Source organism: Bos taurus, chromosome 1 (genome assembly GCF_002263795.3).
Source record: "Bos taurus isolate L1 Dominette 01449 registration number 42190680 breed Hereford chromosome 1, ARS-UCD2.0, whole genome shotgun sequence".
Classification (NCBI taxonomy): domain Eukaryota; kingdom Metazoa; phylum Chordata; class Mammalia; order Artiodactyla; family Bovidae; genus Bos; species Bos taurus.
The window spans coordinates 64,505,462-64,521,983 of NC_037328.1; the positions used below are offsets into that span (position 1 = coordinate 64,505,462).

Below are 16,522 nucleotides of genomic sequence, written 5' to 3' on the forward strand. Positions count from 1 at the left end.
TACAGCTGTGTTTGTGCAAGAGTCTGTGAGTCTCCGGGTAATTTTCACTGAGAATTGTTCCACATGTGTATTTGTAGAACAGTTTTTGGAAAAATTAAATATATTTTTGATATGCTCAGTGGAGAAAGTGAGTTCTGCATCCTACTCCACCGTCTTGATCTCTTTCTTCAGACAAATTAGACTTTAAAACACTCTCCACTGAGTCTGCTGTTGTCCAGCCGTGCCCTCTACATCGCTAGCTCCCACACAGCTGTCAGTTCTCTGTAGTATATGACTGGTGATTCCTTCTTTCTTGAAACTGTTTTTTCAATTGAACTCTGTAGCACAGCTTCCTTGTTTGGTCTTACTTCACTGAATTTAACACAACTCTTGGACACGATGCTCCATATGATACTTAGGTGATCATGATGACATGAAAATGTGGTCAATAGATTTTTACACAGAGACACTTGCACATGTACATAACAGATAAATTTATTAACTGTATGGCATGATGATTATTTACTATGCATTAGATGGAAGTGGATAACAATGAAGGTCTTCTTCTTTGTGGTCTCCGTGTTGAATAGACTGAGGAGGAGGAAGATGAGAGGTTGGTCTTGCTGTCTCAGAGGAGGCAGAGATGGGAGAGATAGAGGAGGTGGAAGGGGAGGCCAGAGAGGTAGGCACACGCAGTGTAACTTTACAGAAATACATTTAATTACTGTCTGACTTTTTTTGGTTTTTCATTTCTCTGAAAATGTTTCTATATGGTCCCAAACCTTCTTTCATCATTTGCTTTTTGTTTCAGTGCCATAGAACTGAACATAGAAGGGTCTATGTCTTATGTGAAGTCAAATGCAGCCTTGAGTAATCAAAATTGTTTTCCCAGATCATCCATCGTGGTTTTCTGTCACGGGTTCTTCTACAGTCTCTTTCTCACTGTATGGCACTCATTTGGAAGCAGTCACCTCCATCAAGTCATCTTCTGTTCATTCCTCTGGTGTGGTATCCTTCTATTGTTGTTGCTCAGTCACTAAGTTGTGTCCAGCTCTGCGACCCCCATGAACTGCAGCATGTGAGGCTCCCCTGTCCTTCACTATCTTCCCAAGTTTGCTAAAACTCATGTCCACTGAGTCAGTGATACCATCCAACCATCTCATCCTCGGTCACCTCCTTCTCCACTTACTCTTATTTTTTCCCAGCATCAGGGTCTTTTCCAGTAAATCAGCTCTTCACATCAGATGGCCTAAGTATTGGAGCTTCAGCTTCAGCACCAGCCCTTCCAATGAATATTCAGGGTTGATTTCCTTTAGGACCGACTTGTTTGATCTACCTGCTGTCCAGGAGACTCTAAAGTTTTCTCCAGCACCACAGTTCAAAAGCATCAATTCTTTGGCACTCAGATCCATGTCTTGAAACCCTTCACCCCCACCACCACCTTTTTAGCTGTCTCCAGAATCTCTTCCATGATTTCCTTGAATGGCTTTGTCATAAATCCTGTGAAGTCATGCATAAAATCTGAACAGTTTTCTCCAGCAGGAATTTATTGTTTGGGGCTTATTGACTTTCAAAACTTCTTCTGTAACAGTGATGGCATCTTCAGTGGCAGACTTGCATGGTGTCTGCATTAATAATCCTTTAATAAATAATCCTTTCCATAAAGTACCATGTGTAACAAGCCTTAAAGGTCCTTATGGCCCGCTGATCTAGAGGCCAAATTACAGCCATTGTGTTCAGGGGCAAGTAGATCACTTTGACACCTTTGTTGTTGAACTCATGGGATTCTGAATGGCCAGGTATGACCTAAATCAAATCCCTAATGATTATATAGTGGAAGTAACAAATAGACTCAAGGAATTATATCTGATAGAGTCCCTGAGGAACTTATGGATGGAGGTTTATAACACTGTATGTGAGGCAGTGACCAAAACCATCCCCATGAAAAGGAAATGCAAGAAGGCACAGTGGTTGTCTGAGGAGGCATTACAAATAGCTGAGAAAAGAAGAGATGAGAAAGTCAAAATAGAAAGGAAAAGATATATCCATCTGAATGAAGATTTCCAGAGAATAGCAAGGAGAGGTAAGAAAGCTTTCTTAAGTGAACAATGCAAAGATATGGAGGAAAATGATAGAATGGGAAAGACTAGATATCCCTTCAAGAAAACCAGAGATACAAAGAGAACCTTTCATACAACAATGGGCACAATAAAGGACAGAAATGGTAAGGACCAAACAGAAACTGAAGACATTAAGAAGAGGTGGCAGGAATACACAGAACTGTACAAAAAAAGGTCTTAATGACCCAGATAACCACAGTGATGTGGTCACAGACCTAGAGCCAGACATCCTGGAGTGTGAAGTCAAGTGGACCTTATTAGGGAGTGTTACTGCAAACAAGGCTAATGGAGGTGATTGAATTCCAGCTGAGCTATTTCAAATCTTAAAAGATGATGCTGTTAAAGCGCTGTATCAATATACCACCAAATTTGGAAAACTTACCAGTGGCCACAGGACTAAACAAGGTCAGTTTTCATTCCAACCCCAAAGAAGGGTAGAGTCAAAGAATGTTCAAACTACCATCCAGCTGTGCTCATTTCACATGCTAGCAAAGTAATGCTCACACTCCTTCAAGCTAGGCTTCAACAGTATATGAACCAAGACCTTCCAGATGTACAAGCTGCTGGATTTAGAAAAGGCAGAGAAACCAGAGATCAAATTGCCAACATCCACTGGATCATAGAAAAAGCAAGAGAATTCCAGAAAAACATCTACTTCTGCTTTATTGACTATGCCAAAGCCTTTGACTGTGTGGATCACAACAAGCTGTGGAAAATTCTTCAAAAGATGAGAATACCAGACCACCTGACCTGCCTTACTGAGAAATCTGTATGCAGGTCAAGCAGTAACAGTTAGAACTGGACATGGAACAACAGACTGGTTCCAAATTGAGAAAGGAGTACGTCAAGGCTGTACATTGTCACCCTGCTTATTTAACTTATATGGAGAGTATATCATGTGAAATGCTGGGCTGGATGGAGCTCAAGCTGGAATCAAGATTGCTGGGAGAAATATCAACAACCTCAGATATGAAAATGACACAACCCTAATGGCACAAAGCGAAGAGGAACTAAAGAGCCTCTTGATGAAAGAAAAAGATGAAGGTGATGAAGGTGAAAGAGGAGAGTGCAAATACTGACTTAAAAATCAACATTCAAAATATTAAGATTATGGCTTCTGGTCCCATCACTTCATGGCAAATAGATGGGGTAAAAATGAAAACAGTACAGACTATTTTCTTGAGCTCCAAAATCACTGCCGATGGTGACTGCAGCCATGAAATTAAAAGATGCTTGCTCCTTGGAAGAAAAGCTATGACAATCCAAGACAGCGTATTAAAAAGCAGAGACATCACTTTGCTGACAAAGGTCTGTTGAGTCAAAGTATGGTTTTTCCAGTGGTCATGTATAGATGTGAGAGTTGAACTATAGAGAAAGCTGAGTGCCAAAGAATTGGTGCTTTTGAACTGTGATGCTGGAGGAGTCTCTTGAGAGTCCCTTGGGTTGCAAGGAGATCAAACCAGTTGATTCTAAAGGAAATCAACCCTGAATATACTTTGGAAGGAATGATGCTGAGGCTGAAGCTCTAATACTTTGTCCACCTGATGTGAAGAACTGACTCATTAGAAAAGACCCTGATACTGGGAAAGATTGAAGGCAAAGGAGAAGGGGATAACAGAGGATGAGACGGTTGAAGGGCATCACTGACTCAATGGACATAAATTTGAGCAAACTCTGGGATATGGTGAAGGACAGGGATGCCTGGTGTCTGTAGTCCATGGGGTTGCAGAGAGTTGGACATGACTTAGTGACTGAAAAACAATGAACATCAACAGGGACATTGTACAATATCTAAAGAACTTTAAGAGGCAGTTCCTTTTTGGCAAGGTACTTCCTGACTTTAGGAATAACACAATTAATAGAACCAATCCAGAAACCTTGCTTTCTTTTACAGCCAGAAGATTGGCAGCTGGTGATTGTCATTTTCCCTTCAAGGCTGGGGTCTTAGCAGCTTTGTAGATCAGGCAGTTCTGATCATAACCTAACTGCATTTGCACAAAACAGAGTTAGCATTTCCTCTCCTGCCTTGAATCCTGGTGCTTACTTCTCCTCCTTACTAAAAAGTATCCTTTGTGGCATTTCCCCCCAGAGTAGGGTACTCTCATCAGCATTAAAAACCTGTTCAGGAAGATATTCTTTCCCCTCAATGATTTTCTTAATGGTGTCTGGGAACATATCTTCTGCCTTTTGGTCAGCAGAAGCTACTTCTGTTATCTTGGTTTAAGCCAAACCTCTTTAGAAAATTATCAAACCATCCTTTGCTGGCATTAAATTCTCCAGCTTTAATCCTCACCTTCCTTTTCTTAAAGTTCTCATATAATGACTTCAGTTTTTTTTTTTAATCATGTGTATGTGCATGCATGCTCAATCGTGTCTAACTCTGTGCTACCCATGGAGTATATCCTACCATACTCCTCTGTCCAGGAATTTCCCAGGCAAGAATACTGGAGTGGGTTGCCATTTCCTACTCTAAGGGATTTCCCAACCCAGGGATTGAACCCACATCTCTTGCATTGGCAGGCATGTTCTTTACCACTAGTGGCATCTGGTAAGCTCTTTGAATCATATTAGAGTCTATAGGTGTGTCTTTCTTTTTTTCACCCAAAACTCATCAAATTATGCTCTATCCTTTACTTTTGACTGCGCTGGGTCTTTGTTTCTGCATTTCTCTAGGTGTAGCCAGTGGGGCTACTCTCCGGTTGAAGTGTGCAGGCTTCGCATTGCAGTGGCTTCTCTTGTTGCGGAGCACGGGCTCTAGAGCATGCGGGTGTCAGTAGTTGCAGCACGTGGGCTTAGTTGTTCCATGGCAGGTGGAATCTCCTTGGACCAGGGATTGAACCTATGTCCCCTGCACTGGCAGGCAGATTCTTAACCCACTGAACCACCAGGGAAGTCCAGGTATGCCTTTCTTATAGCAATCCTGCATCCACATGAAAGCTTCATTTTCAACATGAGATAAGAAGGTGTTTTGCAAATGGTGCAAGGTTTTCACATCTGCTTGTAACCATGGCTTATTGAATTTCCTTTTCTTTTTTCACAGTGGTCCTTACACTAGATTCATTTATCCTGAGATGGTGGGGAACTGCGGCTGCAAACCTCCGTTTATCGTGCATATAAAGCACTTCACCTTTTTCTTGTAATATCATGACTTTTCTCTCCTCCTTGGGAGCAAACCCAGCATCACTAGTGGCACTTCATATGAGTCCCATGTTTTTACTCAAGGTTTATGGTATTGCACTAAACACAGTGAAAAATATACAAGAACTGCTAGAGATCACTTGTTACCATGACATGCAGTTTATTGCAGAGACGAATTGCTCCTTCAGATGCTTGGCATCACCTTACATTTTAAGTGGACATTCACAATGCTTGTTGTTGTTCAGCCACTCAGTCGTGTCCGACTCTTTGCAACTCGACAGACTGTAGAACACCCAGTTTCCCTGTCCTTCACCATCTCCTGGAGCTTGCTCAAACTCATGTCCATTGAATTGGTGATGCCATCCAACCATCTTGTCCTTTGTTGGCCCCTTCTCCTCTGCCTTCAATCTTTCCCAACATCAGGGTCTTTTCCAATGAGTCAGCTCTTCACATCAGGTGACCAAAGTATTGGAGCTTTAGCCTCAGTCTCAGTCCTTCCAGTGAATATACAGGGTTGATTTCCTTTAGGATTGACTGGCTTGATCTCCTTGCTGTTCAAGGGACTCTTGGAGTGTCTTCTCCAGCACCACAATTCAAAAGCATCAATTCTTCAGCACTCAGCCTTCTTTATGGTCTGACTCTCACATCCATTCTTGACTACTGGAAAAGCCATAGCTGTGACTATATGTACCTTTGAAGGCAAAGTAACATCTCTGCTTTTTAATGTCTCTAGGTTTGTCACAACACTTAAGTTCACAGCAAAAGCAACAGGAGGTAGTTATGAATTTATTATAGTAGTATAGTATGTCCTACAGTTTTGTGCAGTTATCATTTAATACTGCATCTTTGTTTACATTTCTCTTGACTTTGAATGGCATTATGTGCATAAGTTCAATAAATTTTAACTTTTTATAATGGATTTGTGTGTAGTCTTGGGAAAGATTGAGGGCAGGAGGAGAAGGGGGTGACAGAGGATAAGATGGTTGGATGGCAACAATGACTCAATGGACAAGAGTTTGAGCAAACTCTAGGAGATGGTGAAAGACAGGGAAACCTGGTGTGATGCAGTCCATGGGGTTGCAAAGTCAGACACGATTTAGCGACTGAACAACAAAGTGGTAACACAGACTAATAGCTACATGTATTTTATGCATTCATGACATACCTGACTTTTTCTATATTTCTAGGCTGTGTGGTTCATATGGAAGTTTTTTCAAATTGCCAAAAATCTCCAAAAATTTTTCCAATATATTTATTGAAAAAAATCTGTATATAAGTGGATCCATGCAGTTCAAACCTATGTCATTCAAGGGTCAACTCTACTGTTAAACGACTGCTGCTTCCTGTTGATTCAGTAGTTTTGGTTATCATAGAGCTGTTATATATATATTTGCCATCAGATTTATTTTCTAGAAACTCAGAGCCTCTATTACAGCCATGGTAATTGGTTGTGGCTCCAAATTTTACTCATAATTAGCATATTTTTTATAAATCTTAACTCTTGACTTAGTGTTTGTTTTGTCACTTATTTATGTTTTTGTGGGAAAATAGTATAAAAATTATTAAATGATGAAAAAGTAATTAAAGTGTGGTTTTAAAATTTAAAATCACAGAGATCACATTTTTTGATACTTTTAAGCTAAAAACATCCCCCATGTCTGAAAATGGAACCAATGAACAAAACCTGATGTCATGTATAATTCTGTCAGGATTTTTGATGATCAAAAGTAAAATATATATATATATATATATATATATATATATATAATGTATATTGAAATAGAAACACATTCTTTCACAAGGAACCAGATTTAAAAATCTTGATGTGCTTGGCTTCAAGCCCAAAGTCAAGCTGTCTTCACTTGAAAACAATTGCCAATTAATATCCCTCATTTCCCCCATAACAATCAGATCAGATCAGATCAGATCAGTTGCTCAGTCATGTCTGACTCTTTGCGACCCCATGAATCGCAGCACACCAGGCCTTTCTGTCCATCACCAACTCCCGGAGTTAACTCAGACTCACATCCATCGAGTCAGTGATGCCATCCAGCCATCTCATCCTCTGTCATCCCCTTCTCCTCTTGCCCCCAATCCCTCCCAGCATCAAAGTCTTTTCCAATTAGTCAACTCTTCGCATGAGGTGGCCAAAGTACTGGAGTTTCAGCTTTAGCATCATTCCTTCCAAAGAAATCCCAGGGCTGATCTCCTTCAGAATGGACTGGTTGGATCTCCTTGCAGTCCAAGGGACTCTCAAGAGTCTTCTCCAACACCACAGTTCAAAAGCATCAATTCTTCAGTGCTCAGCCTTCTTCACAGTCCAACTCTCACATCCATACATGTCCACTGGAAAAACCATAGCCTTGACTAGACGAACCTTTGTTGGCAAAGTAATGTCTCTGCTTTTGAATATGCTATCTAGGTTGGTCATAACTTTCCTTCCAAGGCATAAGCGTCTTTTAATTTCATGTCTGCAGTCACCATCTGCAGTGATTTTGGAGCCCAGAAAAATAAAGTCTGACACTGTTTCCACTGTTTCCCTATCTATTTCCCATGAAGTGATGAGACTGGATGCCATGATCTTCGTTTTCTGAATGTTGAGCTTTAACACAACTTTTTCACTCTCCACTTTCACTTTCATCAAGAGGCTTCTGAGTTCCTCTTCACTTTCTGCCATGAGGGTGGTGTCATCTGCATATCTGAGGTTATTGATATTTCTCCCGGCAATCTTGATTCCAGCTTGTGTTTCTTCCAGTCCAGCATTTCTCATGATGTACTCTGCATATAAGTTAAATAAACAGGGTGACAATATACAGCCTTGACATACTCCTTTTCCTATTTGGAACCAGTCTGTTGTTCCATGTCCAATTCTAACCGTTGCTTCCTGACCTGCATACAAATTTCTCAAGAGGCAGATCAGGTAGTCCAGTATTCCCATTTCTTACAGAATTTTCCACAGTTTATTGTGATCCACACAGTCAAAGGCAATAAAATATACTAAATGTTTTAGTCAGACACTGCACAGGACAATTTTCTATTGCCCCAGGCAGTCATTTAAAACAGCAGATTAGCTTATGTGGAAGAACAGAAGTTGGGGGATTTGCTTGCATACACACATCACAGAACCTTTTAAAAACTCAAAAACATTTTTAAAGTCTCCAAAACTTTTGATTAAAATGGATACACCCAGAATGTTTCATGCTTGTTTAGTGGTTAACTTATTCATGGAAGATCATAGGTGCACCCTGGTTTGTACTTTCTCAAACTGTCCTAGCATGGCCATAGGGAACATTGTTTCTAACTGATCTGGTAGTAGAAAAAAATACAAATGTAAGAAATGCCACTGATTTTTTTTTTAAAGACTTCACTTTTCAGAACAATTTTAGATTCACAGCTAAATTAAGAGGAAAGTGGAGATACTTTCTTATTCCCACATATGTATAACCTCCCCCATTATCAATATCCACCACCAGAGCAGTACAGTTGTTACAGTTGATGAACATATATCGACATATCATTGTCAGACACTGGTATTATTTCAGGCACTGTTGGAAAAGAAGAATAAGGATTTTGAAGCAAAGAAACCTATGCGTTTTCTTCAAAGAAAGCCAGTACCTCAACCTCGACTTCCAACTCCAACCCTGGAGATGAGTTCCAATGTAAGTTTGAGGCTTTTTTTATTTGAAAAGCTAAATTCAGCTTCGCTGTTTGTTCTCCAGATAGTTTGGATTAAAAACAAACCTAATATGACCATGTTCATTTCCCAAGATCTGAATTACATTTCCTTTATCCTTATATTTCAAATGCTCACAGAAAAAAAAGCAAAATGAAATCTAAACCCAGTCCTTTTCAAGAATAAAAACACAAAGAATGAAATCTTCCCAAGAAAAATAGGCTTCAGAAGGTAATCCTGATGTATGTCAAATAAGAAGATGGAATGATGATCAGATACTGTAACTGTATTCCCACATGAAGTGGTTGATGATAGCTGGAATTAGCAAGAAATCATCAAGACAGGCCAGCTTCTGGGTTAAGATTGGCCAGAGAGCTCACTCTGACTCCAGGGCTGTGCCTTACCTTCTCAGGGCCCCACACTCAGTTTGGTAAGCATTTCCAGAGTTGGTTAGGATTTAAAGGACTGACTCAGAAAATTCACAAGAAACTGCTGGAGATGCCACAAATTTGCAAATTTGTTATGTATGGTCAAAGCTATGGCTTTGCTAGTAGTCATGTACGGATGTGAAAGTTAAACCATAAAGAAGGTTGAGCACTGAAGAATTGATGCTTTTGCATTATGGTGCTGGAAAAGACTCTTGAGAGTCCCTTGGACTGCACAGAGATCAAACCTGTCTGTCCTAAAGGAAATAAACTCTGAATATTCATTGGCAGGACTGATGCTAAAGTTAAAACTCCAATACTTTGGCCACCTGATGCAAAGAGCGAAGTCATTGGGAAAGACCCTGATGTGGGAAAGATTGAAGCCAAAAGGAGAAGGGGACAGCAAAGGATGAGATAGTTAGACAGCATCACCAACTCATTGGACATGAGTTTGAGCAAACTCTGGGAGATGGTGAAGGACAGGAGCCTGGCATTCTGCAGTCCATGGGGTCGCAAAGAGTTGACACAACTTAGCAACTGAACAACAACAACATACTTTACAGAGAGAACCATTAACTGCCTGGTATACCAGGATGTTGCTCTCGGGAGGTCAGCTTGTTCTCTCCCAACACGGGGAAGTTCTCACACAAAGCCAAACTGCATATAAGGTTGTGCTTTGGGAGATCTCACTAGCACCTCCAATGGCTCTGAGATCTCTGGAGGGGTGGGAATGCTCCTGCTGACTGGCCGCAATGCGCTTCTGGGCAGCATCCTCTTTTCTAGACTTTGTGCTGACCACTGCCTGTGGTTAACATGTCTTTCACAAGTGTTAATGCCATTGATTCCACTACTGATGTCTTTTGCATTCAGAGGGGCTTTAATGAAATTTGTAGACTCTGCTCTTTTTGCTTTTACACATATTTAAGGTGATTTTTGTAGATTGCTGATTTTGTCCATTATATTCTGATTTTACCAGTTGAACTAAATTCTTGTGAAAAGCACCTCATTTTTGACTCCAGTATACCCCATCTGCATTCTTTGCCTCATTTTCATGCTCAATCACTAAGTTGTGTCTGACCTTTGCAACCCCATGGACTGTAGCCTGCCAGGCTCCTCTGTCCATGGGATTTCCCTGACAAGAATACTGGAGAGGGTTGCCATTTCCTTCTCCAGGGGATCTTCCCAACCCAGGGATCAAACCCTTGTCTCCTGCATTGACAGGTAGATTCTTTACCACTGACCCACCAGGGAAGCCTGTATTCTTTGTCTCATAATTAAACATGAAAAAAAAAAAAAAAAAACTATTGCAAAAGGGATGTTATTAGCAGTACCTATTGCTTCAAGAAAGATATTGTTGGAAAGGAATATAGAAAAAATGAAAATGGCTTAATTTGTAAGGATAGCATGACAGTGGGTGAAACTATATCAGAAGTTTACCAGTGATATCTCATCATGAAAAATATAATGAATTTTGACAATAATGTCATGTTTAAAGTCCTATATGTTCAAAGAAGAATGATTTTTTGTTTCTCTTTAAATCCTTCTGATGTCTAGCTTTTTTGCTAGATATAAATCTTCAAAAAAGTGTTTGATAGCAACTGCTGCAGTTCTCAAGCTGCTTCGTTCTCTCTTTGTTTTTTTAGGAAGAAGAAGATATAGAAATGGCTGTGATCTACCTTCAAAAGTTGCTCCGGGGCAGAGTTGTTCAAAACATGGTGTGTAGGGTGGACCCCTGGCCCCTTTCTTCTCCTTTGAGACTAGATTCAGAGAGTGCACCTGTGCTTATTTCCGTGGGGTGAATTGCCTCCCACAGCCTGCTGTCCTGTGGAACTATGCTGTTGAGTTACCCACTCCTTCCCTTTTACTGCCATAGCTGGCCCAAGTGAGTGGCACAGTATCAAGGAGAGAAAGGAGCCGCCTGCTGTTTCCTGTGTGTAACCAAGGCAGTGTGAAGCTAATGTCTTCCATGGAATTGCTGAATCCAGCAGTTTTCATACATGAGTTTTGACTATTAAGCATCACAAACCAAGTGGATTCTCTAATTTTCCACAGTCATAATAATCTGAGTTTGCATATTAGCTAGCAATGCATGAATAATAAATGAAATAGCTAAGTAAATAAATAACTATAGTTTTGAACTCTTACTGTATGCTCACATTATATATTCTTTGCTTTACATATATCAGCACATTTTTTTTTTATCAGTTACCCATTTTACAGGTGAGTAATATGAGCCTGAGTGGGATTATGTTAACTGCCAGCAAATTCAACTCTGGTCTTCCTGGCCGTAAAGCCTTAGTCAGATCATTGTGCTTCTTAAGCTTAGAAAGGGACTGATGTAAAGCCTCAGCTAAAACATTTTTTCTTCCCCAGGCAGCTATAACTCTTAAGAGACTCAGTTATGGTGAGTCAGTTCAGGGAGGCTGGATGGGCGTCTTGTGTTCAGCGCTATTCCCCATCCTCCTGCCAGTATTTCCACAGGAGAAACGCCACAGTGAAGTTCAGACAGCAGGTCGTGTATTCCAGACCAGGAGCAGATTTCTCAGCAAAGAAAAACGACAATGAAAAATACCACCCCCAGGCTTCTTAGGGGAAGAGCCAGGAAATGAAGGGAAGGTTCCAGTTTCTTAACATGACCCTAGAGTTGTCACCTTGTCTTTGAGAGGCATTTTAAGAAATTCAGTCAGCGGTTAACGGGTAGCTGAGTTCCTTGTCTGCCTGAACAGCTGGAGGAGCAGAAAACAGGGCTGATGCCCAGCTCGGTGCATACACCTGGTCCGTGGCCCTGCATGGCGGAGCAGAACCCGCGATTCATGAGCGCCTCGTCAGTCCCTGCCTGCAAGGCCTGGTGCCTGCACTGGCAATGCTGATTTGCGGGTCTCTCTGATTTGATTTGATACAGATGTTTGAAGGGAAAGAGAAGCGACTTGAGTTGATCCAGGAGCTGCGCACCAGCCACGCGCTGCAAGAAGATGACAGGCTGGTGAAGAAAGCCGAGAAGCAGGTGACCCTGGCCCTACAGCGGCAGAGGAACTTGCACGAGCACAAGGTTCTTTCCTCTCCTTTCTTGTCCCATTTTCACCTGTGATTTTTATTATTGTGCAAACAACAGTATAGTAACAACAGATGAAATGATGTAAGAGAAACACCCCGCACAATCCCAGCATTTTTCACCAGTGACGCTACAGTCCACAATTTGAATGGACTGTATCCTCTCTGAGTTGAATATGCTTTTTTTTTTTTAATTTGCGAAAAGGAAAGAAAAAAAGCTTCACTATTTTAAAAGGTTTTCTTTTCCAATTTTCCTTAAATATTTGGTGACTCTATTATATTTCAGTGAAAGCTAAGTAGAATGAATAAATACTGAAAGCAATAAGAAAAAGTGAGAAATGAGATTTTTAAAACTGTCCACACTCATGAATGAGTTTGGAGATGTACATAGCTCGTGCTCCTTAAACTGCACATTAAATATGTTAATATGTTATTCTGTGACTTTCATCGGGTCCTCTGAGCTCTGTGTGACTGACAGTAGCTGGTGATTGCAGGTCTAACCCAACAACTGTAAATGTGTTTCCTACTTTCTGCTGGTATTTGTGTGTATATACACAGTATTTAACGTTGACTAAAGTGGAGGTATACTTTTACTGTCTCTCCCACTTATCTGTAAATCAATGTGAAAAGAATCAATTTGCAAAGTGTTGTAAGAAAGTAGATGTACAGCAAAGTTAATATTACCCACCTTTAGTGACACACACAGCTCTCGTGCTGTGAACTGGGCACAAATGGTCAGCAGCTCTGGAGCGAGCACCTCTGTGCTCCCTTCATGCGACAGCAGGGCTGGGAGTGCTCTCTGAGTGACGGGGGCTGGTTTGGGGGAGGGAGGAAGAAAGCCACAGATGGTGAGACCCAGCCAAGGGACCAGAGAAGGAAGAGGAGAATGTAGTTGCTGGAGTCTCTGAATCTGGGGGCGCTAGAGTCTCTGAATCTGGGGGCCCTGGAGCCCTGGAAATGATGGAGACGAGCTGCATATCCATTCAGAGAGAGAGCAGAATGCTCAGGCAATGGAATGCCCAGGACCTGGGTGCAAGAACACCTGTTTCAGCCCCTTCAAGGTTTCTGATTATAGACTTGAGCAGCTACAGCTAAGACAATCCAGAGTTTTTAATTCATCTGTCCCATTTAGTGGATAAATACTTGACTGATAGACATGAGGACAGCTAAGAGCTAAGGGAGGAATTAATGGGAAGAGCTGTCACATAGCCACAGACTCGCCCTGTTTACCTTCGGCTGCTCCTGGCTGCACCTGTGGGATGCCGGCATCTGGGGCAGTGGGCGTCTCGCGTACCTATAGCAGTGCTGATCCTCTCATTTTCTCCCTTTCTTATGTCAAGGGGAATCGTCAGTGTGAGAGCAGCAAGTGTCTGGGAGAAGAGCCTTTCCCCCTTACCACTGAGGCTAGGAGCAGGAACACACTACAGTCTTCTTAAACACTTTTATTCTCATTGTGCCAAAGCCAGGACAGAGGGATCCGTAAATAAACACTGTAGCTCATTCCTGGCCAGGAACTCTGGGCCCCTATCTACCTCAGTGACTACATAGACATGTAGGCTTATTTCCTACTCTGTTTCAAAGGCAGTTCTTAATGACTTTGAAGTTACTTAAATTAATAAAAAAGTACCAAGGTTTTCTACTTTCATGTTACTGAAAAGCTTGAAAATTCCCCAAACTTGGTGTTAAAGGACCAAGCATTGAAAAATTAAAAGGTATCGTGAGTGAATTTCTAGGAGATTCTATTTTTTTGAACTCCAGTATTATCTTTTAATCAAAACCTTGACATTTGCCTTCATGTCTGGGGAGACATAGCACTCTACCTTCTGGATAAAATTGAAAGGAAAAAAAAAATTGTGTGGATGCTAATTAATGTTTTGCTAAACTATCATCCATTGCTGAACAATCTGCTTTCTCAAGTCTAAGTTTGTATCGTAAGTTTTCCTGGTAAAACCGTTGAGTCCTGAAAGGGAAGTGACTGTCGAGGGTAATCTAACATCCCTCCTGATGAATCACACTTCTTAGTGGAATCTGTATCCTCATAGTCATATTATTATTTTTAAGGTGTCTCTGGTTGAAAACCATTTGGCTGGACTGGAAGGAAGGGTGCTGGCGGACATGTTTGACTTCCTGTCCAAAGAGCTGGTGAGACTGCAGGAGGAGAGGCGGGTCCACGCCCTGGCCATGCTGGCTGAGCGGCAGCGCCGGATGCGCGAAGCTGAAGAGAGTGGCCGACGCCAGGTGGAGCAGAGGCGCCTGCAGGAGGAGGACCAGATATTTAAGGAGGCAAGTGGGGACATCATAAGGAAGCCGTTTGTAAGGAGCCGAGTCAAACCCAAGGAACCTCAAATAGGAGATGGCCTTCATTTTTTAATTGTCTTCAACAGATAATGTATTGGGTTTCTAGGATATGCCCAGCAGTATGTAAAGGCATTGTGGGGTACTCTGGAGGGAAATATAGGCATGGCCCCTTCTCTCCTGGAGCTTAAATCCTATATAACATGCAAATAAGGGTAGAATAAGAAAATGTGGTGTTTCATGAGGGAAACAAATGGGGCCCAGTGACACATTTTTACCGAGGTCACTGGGGGTACTTGTTGTATGAACAGGTTGGAGGGAGGACAGGGTGGAAATAAGGGACCTGAAAGGAGGCTGATGAACTAACTTAGGCTGGAGTGAGAAATAGGGTGAAGTCAAGTATAAAGTCCAGTTTCCGGTGTCAGTGAGTAGGGAGATGACGGTTGTTTTCCGAGGCAGGAAAGCTGAGGGCGGAATAGGTTTGGGGCCGGGGTGGAATCAGGAGTTTGATTTACATTAGTTTGAGACATCTTGGTAGAGGTGTCATTTCAGCAAATGAATATATAAGGTGGAATTTAGAAGAGATTTTTTGACTAAAGATACAAACGTGGGAGTTAGGAATGCCAGGCTGGTAAATTAGAATTCTGACCAAGACCCAGCGGATGTGAAATTCCAGACTGACCCAGATGCAAACTCAGAGGAAATTTGAGGAACCAATAATATCTCAAAGCACTCTTGCCCTCATCAAGAATGCAAAAGCTCAAGTGATAAAATTGGAGGGGATTTGTGAGGAAGATTTCTTTTAAGGGAGCTGTGCTGTGACTAATACCTGCGCCCCCTCCCCGCCACCTGGAGTTTGGGGGGCGTATGTCCCCTTTCTTGGGGAGCTTGATGTGTGTTCTTTCAGTTAGGGTGTCTGACCCCCAGGAATGCAGAGGTGGAAGCTGGGCAGGCTGAGGGGTTTGAGCACAGAAGAGGCTGCGTGGGCGGCCAGCACACCCAGTATATGTCAAAGCAAAGACTGTGTGAGTCTCCCTTGGGCCAGATGGGAAAGACGGAAAGTGCCAACCTTTTTTAAAAAGTGCCAATTTAAAAAAACAAAAAATTCCTGTCCAGGAGGCTATCTGAATTGTAAATATGGATACTTTTGAGCTCCTCGGGTAAGAAAAAATAATGCTATGTCAACTTGAGGTTTTCTTATTTGATCTATGATTTTAAGGATTTACCCAATTCCCAGGGAATTAGGATTGATTCATAAATAGTATTTGCTGTTTTTTCTAATTAAAACATTGATTAAAATTAAAGATTTTCCATCTTCTGTACAGCTTAAAAACTTGCAGGTTGTATATTGTCAGCTTTTGTAAAAAGTTCAGCTTTTTAATTGGAGTGGAGGATCATCTCTGCTGTCAAACAGCCTATAATAATAATTCATATTCTAGTTTCCTGTCATCCTAACAGCTTTTCTTTAAATAGAATTACTGAGATTTAGCAATTTTTAGCAAATGAGAACTTACTGTCCCCTACTGAAATCACTAAGGAAAAACCAACTGGGATGGGAAGAACCAGTTGGGAGTGAGAATAAAAGGAGAGAGACAAAAGAACCACTATACTCAGAAATATGGAAAGGAAGATACTGGTGAAAGACTTCTAGGAAGGTGTCTTCTAGATGGGAACAGCCCCAGGAAATGCCAGCACGTCTGGGAGGGGCATGAAAGGGTTAAAATGACCCTTCTGGCCTGATTTAAGGATCATTCATGTAAAGAATGTATCCATCTAGGGATGCCCCCATGCATCATTTAAATTTCCTATCTTCCATCATATGATCCTTTCACAGATAAGTA

At 41.5% G+C, this 16,522-nt stretch overlaps 1 protein-coding gene across 5 annotated transcripts in view; it reads left to right on the top strand.

Moving 5' to 3' along the window:
* The window catches only part of CFAP91 (cilia and flagella associated protein 91), a 113,240-nt gene that overhangs the window by 54,096 nt on the left and 42,622 nt on the right, over positions 1-16,522 (top strand). For all 5 annotated transcript variants that reach the window (XR_804223.4, XM_005201377.5, XM_059887914.1 and 2 more), the window contains 4 exons: positions 8,780-8,896; positions 10,979-11,050; positions 12,238-12,384; positions 14,448-14,669. Coding sequence is in view for 4 of the 5 variants with exons in the window: in XM_005201377.5 (XP_005201434.1) it covers positions 8,780-8,896; positions 10,979-11,050; positions 12,238-12,384; positions 14,448-14,669 (558 nt within the window). In the remaining variant the exon portion in view is untranslated. The remainder of the gene's footprint in view (positions 1-8,779; positions 8,897-10,978; positions 11,051-12,237; positions 12,385-14,447; positions 14,670-16,522) is intronic.